A 15326-nucleotide genomic window follows, 5' to 3' on the forward strand; every position below is an offset into this window, starting at 1 on the left:
GTCTTTATTACATTTCATTTTGCTGATTTCAGACCAATTCTGCAGTTTGTCAAAGTCATCTTGAATTCAAATCCTCTCCTCCAAAGTCCTGTCCTTGCACGTCCCTCCCCATCTGCTTAGTGTCAGCCACAAATGTTATAAGCATACTCTGCACTCCATGATCCAAGTCATTAATGAAAATATTAAATAGTATCGGACTCAGGACTGACCCCCTGAGGAACCCTACTAAATGCTCCCCCCTTTTGAGGAGCAAATCATTGCTGACTATTCTTTGAATATGGACTTTCAACCAGCTGTTCACCCACTGTATAGTAATTTCATCTAGACCATGAATGAAAGAAAGAAAGAATGAAATTAATTCTGTTCAGACCATTGTTTTAACAATGATAGAGGGATTTCCTCAAGCCTTACCAGCTTTCCACACTAATATCTGCATTAATTTTGGAGTCTCCCAAATCCTAAAATGAAGTTCACTTATATAATAAATTTTCTTTGTGAAGCAAATGTCTCTCAGGATATCTGATTTTGAATGGAATATACATGCTCCAACCTTTGATTCTCCATAAAGCCTTATGTTACGGGGAATAAGAAGGAATTTGAGTTAAAAGGAAACAAATGCAACAGACTCAGGATTTTTTCTGAGATGAAGCTACATCATTGAGGGGCAGGTGTACTGAGGAAACGGGGACTGTTCTGCATTCCTTTCAGGTACTGAAATTAGGGTGAATTCATTGAAAAAGTTTTAATCTTAGGTCAGCAGTATCCATTTTTGGAATACATTGTTTTTCTCACAAAATGTTCCATGTTTCATTACTCCCTAGATCAGTACAAAACTCCAACCATGATGAGAATATGGCAGGATGGTACTATAACAGCACTGAAATTCAGCGGCCGGCATTCAGGGCCCCATTTCATTTAGTGTGACTTGTCCTCCTGAGGATGAAAAGTGCACTTTCTTTAACTTCCGGGACACCTTCATTTTCTGTGGTCTCCCATCATGAAAGAGAGCTACTATTTATTTTCATTATGAAGTTGCAGGGTTGAACTTTACTGAAGCATCAAGTATTCTACATCTTGGCTGAGTCCTAATTGACAGGGAAAAAATGCATTACCACATAGAAAGCCACTGTAACTTCTTTCCCACATCACATACATGCAGTGCAAACACATCCACACTCATTGTGCAGACATCATATAGTCTAGTACACATTTGTGTGGGTGGGTGCAGCATACACATACAAAAGCTCCAGATGTGCTATTTATCTAGTTTAGTTGGCTGTTTCTTCTATAAGGCCAAGAAAAAAATTAATAATTTCTTTTACTGTTAAGGGGATTGGTCTTCCTCTCATATTTCAGAAAGGGGCTGGAAAGTAAAGGAAGCCAAACTTTTTCCTATTTAAGGCCAAAGCAAAGGAATGCCTGTGGCTCAGTTCTGTGCAGGGCCCGGTGCTGAAAGGGCAGGGAACAATTGATGGTGCTATTTTGAATTGATTTTTCTTTCCCCCCATTTTTATTTTTGCACATAGAGTCTCATGTCTAATATTTAGACATGATGAGCTTTGTGCAAAAAGTAACTTGGCTCATTCTTGCAGTGTTTCAACCCTCAATTACTTTGGCACAACAAGATGGTGAGTAATTCAAATTTCTTATGAGTTTATTTTTTATTTTCATCAATTCATCTTAATAGCACATAAGAAAACAGTATTCCCAAGTCTCCCCAGGATACTTTTCCTTCACCCATTCAACATTATGAGATAGATAGATAAAGTTTTTTAGCTGAATACTAGAATATGTAGATTACTAACCAGAAGGTTCCTAAATGTAAGAAACGTTTTGGTTTTCCTGTGTACATTTTTTTCTATTTAAGCTGCAGTTCTTATTCTTTCTGGTGTTCATATTATAGGCTCCGGAAAGTTGTTTTTTTTTGGGGGGGGGGTGTAATGATTTTGTTTTGAATGCTAGCTCTATGTAGTCTGGAAGTTATTTGTCTCACATAATAAGCCTGTGTTTCCAGCTGTTTGCTAGATTGCTCTTCTATACCATACAGTAAGTGCTCCTTTGGCACTGTAGGAATATGCTTTAAAGATTTTAGCCTATAGAAAAAAACCTTAGAAATTGGAACCAAGGTTGCTGAAACCATTTTTGTAAAACTGCACAAGGAAATATCTGTCAGCTTGTTGAGTTTTTATTTTTCACACACAGCAAGTGGGTGAATGCATTCACTCTGCTAAAAGCTTTTCTATCACTCATCTGCAGGCTATTTCAAACTCTTAGAAGATCAATTAACAGCTAACTGATCTTCTCAGGGAGGTGTGCAATGCAACAGATCACTGACACAAAATGAATCTGGAATATAGTGAAAAATTACTCTACACTCAATTTCAACTTAAAGTGATGATAACTATGATAGTTAACAGATGAGTTTCCATGAGAACACTTGATGCTTTGGGGATCTGTACTATTCCCTAGACATTGTCATCATTATGTTTCATATCTTTTTACTCTTAAGGTGTGAAATAATACTTTTGTCTTCTAAATGTGAAAGAGATGTTCATGCATGAAAGAAGCTAATAAAATAGATAATTTGATAAATGACAGCAAATTAATATAAAATGCAGAGCAGGCAAATGCAGCCAATTTTTTTATACACACACCCAGCCCTGGTCAAAAAAAGGAAACTATTAGAAATGATTACTTTAACAAATTGATGGCCAACTTGTCTGTGAAAGCAGAGCTAGAAAGCAACCTGTGCATCAGGGTTTACTATATTTCTAACAGGATGTTTGAGCAATGGAATAATTGGAGCCTAGGATGAATGTTTCTTTTGTGAGCAAATCAGGTACTATAATCTGTAACAAAGAAGTGCCCAAATGAGTTCCAAATGTCAATAAAAAGAATATTTCAAAGCCAGAGGAAATTTATGCAGTGGGGACTCTTCTATGCTTACAGCAACAAAATAAATTAACATGTTTTTTCACTGTAGATAATGGGATCCTTAGCCACCAGCCACCCACAGTGAAAATCACCCTCAGTTTCATCTCCCTTTTCAAGAAAACCCTCCTGCATGTCATCCCCTGACAAGACCCTTCCCCTCACTTTGGTTGTCCCCAGACTTTACTGTGTTACAAAACACATTTGTTCTAGTAATGGTCAATTTTGCACATAGAAAGAAACAGTTATGTCTAAGAAATGTTTGGCACATTCAAAGTGCATGGTATGGCAACATTTCCCTACTGGGCTAGTTTCCATATGGGTTAGAGAGAGATGGTTAGTTTGATGAAGCTGGTAAAACATCAGTCAATCAATTTGTAAATGCAACTGAAATTGAATATCTCTTTTTGGTTTGCTCAGAATATAGAGTACTGTCCCTTCTCTGGAAAGTACTTTTCCACAAGGTTAAAAATCTGTTTACTTGTCTGAAATTGCTCCTATTTCTTCTCCCACCCTGCATCCCAATGGACATACTCAAAAAATGAATAATACAAAGATAATTCAGAGAGTTGACCATTAATATTGTTAATGCATGTACAGTGCATTGATGGGTTTGAGAGCTAATGTTTCCATGTCTGAAAAGAGAATTTCCAGACATGCTGAATTGCTGTCTCAAAAAGAATGTTTATATGGTTTGTATCAAAAGTAAGTCAATATAAAATTTTCCTTGGAAAATCTTGTCAGTAGACAAGCCTTGGCAAAGATATTAAGGAAGCTGCTGAGTATACAGTGTGTTCATAATAGTCAGATGTAGCTCTGGGATATGAGTTTCTTAGTTTTTCTGTAATAACCAGAAAGGGAAGTTTAAACATAGTCTAAGATTGAACCTCTGCTCAGCTCAAGTTATGTATATTATGGAATATGAAATGTTCATTTACTAACACTAATCCAGGCTATAAAATGTCTTGATAATCTAGCTAGAGTTCTTGTGAAAAAAAATATTTCGCTTGAGATGGGCTAAACTTAGATTTTCTGATCTGTGTTAAAAGTTTCATCAGTTTAAGATATCTTCACAAACCTCTTTCATAATGAAGTGCCATCTAGTGACTGGTAGTTCTGCTTCACCTGCAACAAATGAAGATTCAGAGTCAAGAAATGAATACTTAATACTCACATGTGTTACATTATTGAATCAGTGGTTTGGGAGCTATTTAATTATACAAGGCCCAATTCTGCCACCCTTACATTGGGCAACATTTACTGGCCTTTAAATAATAATAATAATAATTAATAATAAATTATCGTTATTATTTATTTTATTATTATGAAACAGAAGTGTTGCATTCTGGCCAACTCTGTCCCAAAGTTACTGTAACTTTGAAAATAATTTGTGCAGCAAATTGTTGGTGTTGACAAATCTGAGACTAAAACCTTACTCCTGTGAAAACAATTCTTCTGGTCAGGTATGTACATGTTCCTGGAAAAGAGTCAAATTATAGAAATAATATTTAAATTACACATCTCTGAAAGAATTTATATACACCCATTTAAAGGTATTTTAAAATATATGGAACATAATAGAAGTTATTCTATCCTAAAAGCCCTGCCTCAAGCCACAAATATTCACCAATATAGGGTTAACAGATAGCAACTGTGAAAAAACGGGATAGGGGGTGGGGGATAATAGACAGCTACATAAGAAAAAGTCCCAAAAAACGGGACATATGGTCACCCTAACCAATATCATAGGTGACTGAAGTTCACTGTAACACACAAACTTTGTTACTAGTACAGAAGTAGCAGGGAGTGAGACTAGTTTTCTCTGTGTTCCTATAGTGAAACCTGTTTTAAGAAAGACTGCTGCAAACATATTGGGTTACACCTATCTGAAGGCTCCTTTACACTGCCAGAGTGGTGTAAAGGGGCTTCTGTGTCTATAAGAATCGGGGCCAAGAACTGAGTACAATTCTGCTTCACTGTTATTAGACCCTGCTTTCATTCCCTTGAGTAGTTCCTTAAAATGACTTTCAAACTGTTACCCAGCCAACACTATTTCCCACCAGCCTTTGCTAGCAATAGATCATCCATACCCACAATGAGTATAAGGAGATTTTGGAGAGCTAGGGCCTGATTGTTCTCTTATTTACACCCTGTAAATTGTGAGTAACTCCACTGGAATGATCAGAACTCCACTGCTGAAAAAGGAGCATGTCAGCAGAATCAGACCCTCTGCATACTTTGCAGCCAATTCTATGCTTCACGCTTATATTAAAGTATAAATGCTGCCTCAACTGTAAAGTATAAATGCTGCCTCAACAGCAGCACACCTCTTTGTTGCGCAGGTGGACATCTCTTAAACCATTCTTTGAGAATGATGTTTGATCTTTCATATTAATACAGTATTCCAAGTGGCAGTTTTTAAAAAGTGGAATGTAGCCACCGTAAATAGGCTGCTGTAATCAATATGTTGTTGCTTCTGCACTAACTCTTCATTCTGAACATCTACATTTGATTGAATAGCTGCAAAAATAGTTTGTCTCTAATTATTTCTACAAAATAGCTCCAGTTTAAGATTATGCTTTTTTTAAACTGGAAAGTGTTAGAGCGGTAATGAAGAAATGGCATGAGTTCAGCAATACATTTGTATGGTTTCTAGAAGAATAGCAACATTTTTAGTGTTTGCCAGCATGCTACCTCTGCATTCATTGTAGATTAATCCATTGAATTAGCTGGTGAAATGGAAACACTTCAGACAGTCAGCAATGTCTTTCTATCACCAACCCAGACATCTCCTCAAGCTTGCCATAGTGAAGATAAAAGCAGGGTTAGACTGAGACATGCCTGGTACCATCAGTGCAGGGCCACGGATAACTATACTGTAGAGATAAACTGATCTATTTGGTGTTCAAATACAAGAGATCAGGTGTCTCGTACCCAAAGAAAATATACTTGGGTTTGTGCCACGTACATCTTATCCATCATTTAGCGAACATGAAGCAGATGAACACCAAAAGATAACAAAAAGGGAAGATAAGAAGGGCAGTAAGAAGCAGGTTTCTTTAGCTGAGCAAGTGAAAGGAAAGGCCAATGGTATGGTTGTAAGAAAAATTATTCCAGTGGTCTTTATTAGACAGCAATAACATGCTGCCATGTGGGACACAATCAATCTGAGCATACTGCAAAGGCCATTACCTACTCTTCGTGTTCTTTTGGATACATTGTCTAAAAAAAGTCTCATAACTTGACTGAGAATTTTCTCAAATTGATCCAGCTCCCAAAACATTGTGGATAAAGAAACTGGCACCCTGATGTAATGCAGAATGGGCCCAGGAGAACATGTGGCAGTGCACATCTGGAACCTGGATGTTTTAGTCTGTGCTTTCTGGCTACCAAATTTTAAACTAACGAATTGTTGAAACTTACGGTTTGAAATTAAAGTTCAGCAATGTGTACCTCTCTGGCAAGACTGTGTTTTGGAAGCGTGATGTGTGACTTTGATTTGGAAAAATCTGAGCCTAAACTAAAGTCGGGGGAATCCAGCCCTTCAACCAAGTGTGCATGATTGTGTTAGAATGTGATTTCTCAACACCATTTAGATCACACAGACATTAGCCTTATGGGAATGAAACCATTTGATTTCTTTCATAATTTTCCATATTTTGTTTTTGAGTTGAGACCAAGGCTAAGCAGACTGATTTTTGAAAGGGCAGTGGAATTGGAAACATCCACTGCTTTATTACAAAGAAGGGAGGAAGCAGAGGTTCAGGGTGTTGTCCAGCGGCAGTGATATTATTGTTAACAGACTCAGTATTTGAGTCAGAGCTATAATACCCACCTTCCTCACAGAGTTACAAATCACAAGCAGATCCTCTGTTCTTTTCCAGTTGTTGTGAAGTTTTGGGTCTTGAATTAGACAAATGTTACCACCTCTTGCCAAATGTTAGTTGTTGCCAGCCTTAAACTTGTTGTTGGTTGTAAACAGTTCACTTGATGGAGGAGAAAAAAGAGCAAGAATTAGCATCCTTTTTTTCCCCTGTGCCATACTGACATGGATATCTTATTCAATCTGGTGCCTGGAATGCTAACATGGGTTCAAAGCTTGTTATGGCTCACTATTTAATCACAGATATAATAAATAACTTGGGACACATCTGTTTTGATAATCTGGAGACGATGATATGCATCATGGTTGGAGGGTGATGAAAGTTGTAACTAGCATTGCTGTTTCACCTACTAACATGTGCTTGTGGACATTTAGTTCTTTCTATCTCTAACTCTGCATTTTGGTTTAACAGCTGTCTATTGAGAGAATGCAGAGGCTCAGGCTGCCACGAGTGGTATTTGATAGCGTGGTGTGTTTCTCAGGCTGGCAGGCAGCATGAACACTGTTGTTCTTGGATGTCGTCTTATGACTGAGCAGTAACCCAGTGACCCTGAGAAGAGCAACAATTGCAGCAGCCACTAAAATGATTGCATGCCCTTCCCAAAAAATCAGCTTGGTATAATGACTCTTCAAAACCTATGGCACTGGAACTAGATCAAAAGCTGTGTGCGTTAGCCATCTCATTTCCAGAGTTCTCTTTTTGTTGTGTTTGATCATGAAACAAAGGGTCTGCTACAGACTGCAAACAAAGAAAAAGAAGAAAATGGGTGACAAGAAGTTCAATGGCAAATGCCTGTTGAGGGACTTGAGGTAACTAGATTAGATTCTGAGGTCGTTGTGGAAAAGCAAAGTGACATAGTAACATAAAATTTGTCACCAGTGATACCTAGAAACTGCAGGTGCACCTTAAAGAAGCTGGAATAACATCAATGTTATTCATCCTGAAGCTTGCCCCATGGTTTCTCCATGGCCCTAACCTCATTGCCATGCAGTATCCTTCGAGTGGTGGCTTAGTAAATTATACATTATAATACTTCAGGTGGCTGAGGCTTCAACCAAGAACCTGGTCCCAGGTGAAAGGATTACTAAACATCATCCACTTCCTGCTTATCCAAAGCCTCTATGAAAGTTTATAAACCTATAATCAGACAAGCATCTCCATGGATACAACATTTAAATGAAAAATATATTTAGTTCTGTAATATTCAAAAGCACTTTAATACTATGTGGCAAAATGTTATCTTTGACAGCTACTATTTCTTATGTAGCACATTAAAAGTGCAGTTAAAGACTAATTTCTGGACTTTCTAGTTTTGATCTTTGGCAGCTACCATAATTAAGTTAACCTAGCTTAGTTTTTTTTTAAAAAATGCATGATTTTTAACCTTATTTTAACCTTAAAATAGTTGCAAGAATACTACATCAATCTATCTCTCGTCCCAGGCATTTGTCATAATAATAATATGTCCTATACAAAACATTCCTGATGATTCAATATGGAGTTGAATTCTATAGTGCATGGAATAAATCTTGAAGTCCTACTGAATAGCTATGCAAATTTTACTCAAGCAAAACTCTCATTGTCCAGTGGGTCTTTTGCTGGAATAAAGAATGAAACATTCTCTAAAGATTTCAGAATTTGTCCCATTCCCCCACCCGCTAACGTTAAGGACAATTATTCTTTGTTTGTATACAGTAGTCAGCATACTCTCTTCCACTGACACAAATGGAAGGGACTTAACATACTTGAAATCCTTCTTAGGGAGTGGGGTGAGATGCTATTTCTCTGTATTTCCTGCTATTTCCAGGGTATACTGTGCCCAGAAATACTTAGGTTGGCTCTTTGTGCAAGAGTTCTGAAGGGTTTTGTAGGCAAGGTTACTGTTAGAGGAGGTTGAACAGGGGACCACAGTTACTCTTCACAACTCCATTCCATGCTTGACGCAGGATTTTCATGCATAATTCTCACTGGAATGAACGCTACTTAAGGTAGCACTAATACCCATGGTATCATCTCTGTATTCTGATACAGAGCAGCCCCACGGTGACAGACCGCACCTCTCTTTCAGGGACCATGCTACTAGAAGGGATGGGAGCAAAGCACATGAGGCTCTGTTTCCCGGGAAACACAGTCAGGGGATCCTCACAGATTTTTCTGGCTGTCCCTTCATGTGGTCCAGGCTCAGAAGTTGCCTTGTTCGGTAGAAGGAGACTCCAGTTTTTAGACACGTTTTTAATGTTTAGGGGTTAATTTTCCTTTGTGTACGTCTCCTTAGTATCATTGGCATCATAAAAGGAATGGAAATAGTTCCCAGAGATGATGCCTTGGTCCGCCTTTCTTGGCTGCTAGATGGTGCATAGAGGGAGACTGCAGCAAGAACACAAGTTAGAGCAATCCTTAGGCTACAGTACATGAGACCAAATATTCGTTTCTCTTTTAGAACAAACAGTGTTTCATAAGAACAGCTATCTTCACTTCATAACTCTTCTCACTTAAAACAAAATCCAACCTCCCCCATGCATTCCTTTTTTTATTTCAGTACTAATCCTGCTGGCTCTAAGTTTCCAGAGCTGGAAACTGTGCCTGTTTCATGTCAGAATGACAATGGAAAACATGATATAACCAGTCAAACAACAATCGTTTGTTAAGTTTAGTTAGGGTAAACTTCAGACACTAGGACGTCTGGCTGTGTTTAGTGAAAATACATCAGAGGAGATTCTTTTCAGATTAGCTAAGAAACCACTTCCATTTTCCATAATTTTTCTCAAGTGCTGTAGTTTTATAAATGAAATATAAGAATGAAACTGAATACGACATGCACTGTAATAATACCTGCACTTTTTACGTACTTTGTTTCACACAAATGTTCTGTGAAAAGATGTTTGCCAGCGGACTGAATCACACACAAGGCATTAAACAACCTAAGAATATTTCTTTAAAGTAATTATGTTTATTTTAAGGTAGAATGTAGCCTCCTACTTTGAAGGCAAGTGTACACTGTGGCTTAGATGATTAGTTATGGCCAAAGGGGCACAACACAACCCACAAAGTGGGATGCAAATGTAGCTTTAAGGCCTGAGCTGTCTGTGTGCATCAAACTGCCAACAGCTCCAAGAGACCAATTTTGCAACTGGAGATCACCAGTCTGGAGGCAGCCCCTGACTGCCTTTCCCCATCAATGTTCCCTACATCAGCAGCTGGAGGATGTTGTAGATGCTACTACTTTGATTCTGTGTTATCAGAGGATTCCCTCTTCCTTGGACTGATATTTCCATGGCCACCTATGCCAGCTTTAGGTCCAGTATCTTCCAGCAGTCCAGTGCAACGTGGTGTCACGGGAGTATGGATGCTTATTTTCAGTAGTAGATATTAAGGACTGAGTTGTGGCTGGAAGCTACATTCCAGGGTAATGCACTATTGGAGCTCCTTCCCAACACTGGTTTTATCTTCCACTCTGGGCCATAACTTGCTCCCACTGAAGTCAAACTCTCGTTGACCAGTGGGTGCATTATCGGGCCCTCTCTTGTGAATATCTCTTGGTTTTCATCCTCTATTTTTTTCTTCCTGATGTTTTCTCTTTGGTAGAGATGTGTGAACAAAATTGCAGCTCTTCTTTCAAAAAACATAACAGAAACAATTGTTCACTTGCACACAGTTAATGAAAAATATAGGAGGGATGCTTCATTGTTACTTTGCAGTTCAGTGTAGCTATTACATTGAACCCCAAAGAAACAATGAACTACACTGTCCATGTTTTCCTTGAACTATATGCATGTGAACACAGCAATTGTGCTCTTTGGAAATCACTCTGATATTAGTGAGAGGCTCTTTTTGACTATTTGTCTATCAGTCTATGTTAGGATATCCTGCTTGGCTCTGTACAGACTCACTGTGATTGCATGCCAGTTGTTTCATGGAAGAATGGTCACCTGAAAGGAAACAAAAAGGCTATTGTAGTGGGAATTACAGATATTGGAGCATAGTAATTTAAAATCAGCTCAGATGTTTGTAAAATCTGTACTCAGTACTCTGAACCTACTGTCCTTTTGGATGCTGCCAGGGTGGTCCTCTGTATAATAGCCCTCTTTTTAGTAAGAATCAAATAATGTATACAGAGAAATTTAAATCCAGCTGCATCTTTTCAGGTTAGATTAGCTGAAGAAAACAAAGTTGCTATAGGCTTGTTTCTATTCAAAATCTCCACTCTTCCAGTTTTCAGACCCAGCCCTTGAATTCACATTTTTCTAACATCCTTAACTGTAGGGGGATTGAGGTCAGCAACAATGCTTATGCACCCTTTAGACGCCAGAACTCACTAGCAATACCAGGCTTTCTGCATTGTACTCTTTTACTAGCATTAGGACAGATATTAGTTAAGAAAAAGGATCTGAAATACTTAGAAGCCATGTAGCAAATTTATAGTTAACAGATGGTCCAAAAATTAGAAATGCCTTTGCCAACTGTAATAAAACAGCTACAATGGTTTGCTTTGTTAACTTTATAATTTTGACATAATAGTGTTGTAACCAAAACAGAGTTTTACAGCTAGTTATTTAATCTTGACTAGAAGAGATTCAAGGGAAAACTCTAGACACTGCCATACATATCCACTAAGAGTCCAAAATATGTATGGAGGCAGGTGAATGAACACAAACTGTTTTACAAATGAGGACAGAATGACACTGTCCTGTTCGTACAGAATCACATCGTTGACTGACCTGTTCCATTTCTGAAGCCTTACAGATACTTGTACTTTATTTGCAGTCACGGATATGATTTCTTTCTATGGACAGTGTGCTGGACCTCTTTTTAATACATCATTTAAATATAAAGTACAAGAGCCAAATTCTCCACTGATTTACGACCCATGTCAATTCATTGAAGTCAATGAAATTGCACAGGGCATTATGTTAGTGCAGACCCCTGCTGCTTTATTCATCTCTGATATACTTCATCAAAGTCAGCGGAGTTACACTACGACTGAATTTGCCTATTGTATCTGAAAACATAAATTGTGTTACCATATGTACTGCACAGCACTGAAACATTTCCCATCTGCTGACATCTCTTGAGAAAAGCATTGAACTAAGCTAGGTTCTTCCAGGCAGATCTTAGAAACAGCCACTAAATAAAATATTTAGCCCTCTCATTTGGTTAGAAAACATAATTTTCCATGCCTCATTTTGGATTTTAATTACTTGATAGAAATTGCTTAGTTATGACCAGCAAAGCTAATCAATAAATAATTGGAAATAATATTTGTTCCGTTTCACAAGTTCAGGTTTAAGCTTTTAAATTGTAATAATTGGAGCCTGTCCTTCAAGCCTCTTAGTGCACCTTGAACGCAGTGGGAGCTGAGGCCCCTTTCCCCAGCCCCCAAGAAAAAAAGGCCTGTTTTAAAATCTTTCCAGTGATTCCTGCTTGTAGACAGGTAAGAAATATCACAAGAACAGACTTCCTTGCAATATTATGGCCTATCCATTTGTGGTCCCTAGGTACAGAGGTACAAGGTAATGAAATACATTTTTAAAGTTACCAGAGCTTTTTGAAATGCCCAAGAACAGGTGGTTTTGAATTTGAGGTTAAGAATTTCTTATGTGGAGACAATAGCATAATATTTCAGTTTCTCTTCCTAACACGGGTAAATGTCTATGAGTTTTTTCCAGTCTCTATGCTCCCACATTACTCTGATTTTGTCACATGACCCTGTGTGACCTTTGGTGTCAGTGACTTTAAGAAGCAGGCTGAAATCACTTGATTTCCAGTCATACAATCATGGATTGGAACAGATTCTCAAACTGATACAAGCTCAAAGCCCTGATGTGACTGCAACTGATTTTATGGATCAGCTTTTGACCTAACATGTAATCAGCCCTGGTACTAGTTAAAAACAAAAATATGCTAATTATAATGATGAACTTGTAGGCTGATGAATAAACAGGGTGTTTTTTATGGTGAGGGGGAGGGGGACACAGGGGGGACATGGAGAAGGAGGAAACATCAAAATATACCAAGCTTCTTTTCACCCTCCTATCCTAAAGATCATTTTAGAGTCCCTCTTATAATACAGATATACAAATTTGAAATCTTAGCATAAAACCCACCCAATACGTGTATTCACTAATTCCTTTCATCAGAATGGCATAGGGAATTCAGAAGAATGGATAACATAATTCTGTGAGCAACCTAGTAAAAAAATGGTTTGCTGTATTTAGCCTATATCAAAATAAGTAGCTTTTTATTAAATAAGTTTTATTGTTTGAAATACTCACTTTATGAATGAAGGCACAGTGTGATCATTTCTTTGTGCTTACCCCATTAAAGGTTCAGAAATGAGTGGAATATTTTGCAATGTGTTCATTCCATGTGTTGAACACCAATTGAAACCAGTGAAACCAGACTGTAAAAATCACAGGCAGAATATAGTCCTTCTTTCAGAATGACACCTAGTCTTGCATACATAGCTAAACGAGCATCAGACATTTTATTAAGAACATCACTTATGAATGTTAAAATGAAAGAATGACTGGATGACATAAAAAGGCTAGATTAAATACAGTGAAGTAGACGCAATTGTTTTAAACCACATTACCACTGAGACAAACGAGATCATTAGTTTACTTAATACAAAGAACAAGATTTATTATTCTTAATCCAAACACAACTGAAAAAGGTAATGAAAGTGCCAATAATCTGAGGATTTGTCTACACTTACTGGGGGAGTGACCCGCAGTGATCGATGCATTGGCAGTCGATTTAGTGGGTCTAGTGAAGACCCGCCAAATCGACCACAGATCACTCTCCCATCGACTCCTGTACTCCACCTGAACAAGAAGCGCAAGGGGAGTCAATGGGAGAGTGTCTCCACTCGACATAGCATAGTGTGGACCCCGCTGTAAGTAGATCGATCTCCCTCCATAGTGTAGACAAGGCCTGAGCATAAGAATGAAGGCATTCTAAATTTTACTGAGCAACAAATTGTAATCTGGTGATTATAACACACATCTTGAGTATCTAACAAACAAAAGAGTAATGATAGCTTAAACTGCAAACATTTGCACTGATTGAAGGCTTGAAAGGGAAAAGAGACAGATGGGGTGGGGATCTCAAAAGGGAGAACGTTAGTTCCATGATATGCAATTCTTTCCACTGAGCAAATAGATGTCCTTTGGTCTCTATTGTGCATTGTCATGGAAGTGGGATGCTGTGTGCATCTTCTCACTGGGATAAGATCCCATCTCAAACTCATGAGGGTATAGCACCATTATTAGCACTATTTTGTACTACTCCCCCTCCTCACTGTGCACCTCTGTTGTGGGGTGAGGGGCTAGGAGAGCAGCTGGCAGGGGATCCATCAGCATAGGGCTAAATAGAACCATTTTGGAAGAGTCCAGAGAGTAACAGGAAGGCACTGGCCCTCCATCCAAATGTCCAGGCTTTGTGTGGGTGTCCTAAGATACCCCTCCCCTTACCCCCTCACCTTCCCCCCCGATCTCAAGACAACTATATGCTTAGAGAAATTAGCCCCTTTCCCACTCCATGTAGTGGCTAACAGCCTCCCTCCTGTTCCAATGGGATTCTCTAAGGAAAGACCACAAGATGAACCTAATTGATTTTCCTAGTCTGTGTGTGGGGTTCTTTTGTATGAGGATGACCTGGACCTAAATCAGCTAATAATGTTCACTAGTAAGCTGACATCAGAACTTATTGCTCTGGAAATCATAACTGTGTTGTAAAAAGAATATTATTCCTTTAGGTGTGGAATAATGGGCAGGCACAGATGGACTCTTTAGTCATCAAGCAGATGTCGTCTTGATGTAATTATCCTTACTACCTGAGAGAAAGGGAAGAGAAATACCAGTTGTAGGCCCAGCCCTGCAGTCCTCTTTCAGGCTACATGCTTGTAGGATCACAATTCATTGATGATAGAATTGCTTATAAATGGCAACTTTATGTATTAGAGGGTTGGGGTTTCCCCCCATATTATACCAGCTAATCATTAATTTAGGACTAGCTTCTGCCACACTTACTCATATTAAGTTGTACCTTACTCTGTGAAAACTCCAATTGAAGCCAATGGGACCACTTACAGAATTAAGATACTGCTCAGTGTTGTGAGGATGGAAAAGTCTGATCCTAAATTAATGAGTAACCGGTACAATACGAAAAACAATGGAAAAATGACTATTTATAACATCAACTTATATCAATTTTCTGAAAATAGCATCTCTTTCCACTCTCAGAAATTGTTCCTCTAATTAACTGTGTGCAATTCCTAGCGCTTCACTATCTAAATGCTTGAAAATGGCCTAATCCTGGACCTCATTGGTAGGAAAAATCTTCCTTGGCCAGCAGGGAGGGGGGAAGAGGGAAAAAGCTGGGAAGCAACCATCCATATTTTCCCCCTTTTCCAATCCCAACCCCCTGTCTCACCTGTTTCTCTGTGCTGGAACAGTGTGTTGCAGGGTAACTCCCACATAACTTCTACTCACAGTGACGTGTTCGGGGATA

The 15326-nt window shown here is 38.5% G+C and overlaps 1 protein-coding gene across 1 annotated transcript in view; it reads left to right on the top strand.

Moving 5' to 3' along the window:
• The first annotated feature begins 1413 nt into the window (after positions 1-1413).
• COL3A1 (collagen type III alpha 1 chain) overlaps positions 1414-15326 on the top strand; it is a 69069-nt gene continuing 55156 nt past the window's right edge. Inside the window, exon 1 of the mRNA XM_073306132.1 lies at positions 1414-1628. Coding sequence (XP_073162233.1) covers positions 1550-1628 — 79 coding nt within the window. The 5' untranslated portion in view covers positions 1414-1549. The remainder of the gene's footprint in view (positions 1629-15326) is intronic.

This window comes from Lepidochelys kempii, chromosome 11 (genome assembly GCF_965140265.1).
Source record: "Lepidochelys kempii isolate rLepKem1 chromosome 11, rLepKem1.hap2, whole genome shotgun sequence".
NCBI classification, from domain to species: domain Eukaryota; kingdom Metazoa; phylum Chordata; order Testudines; family Cheloniidae; genus Lepidochelys; species Lepidochelys kempii.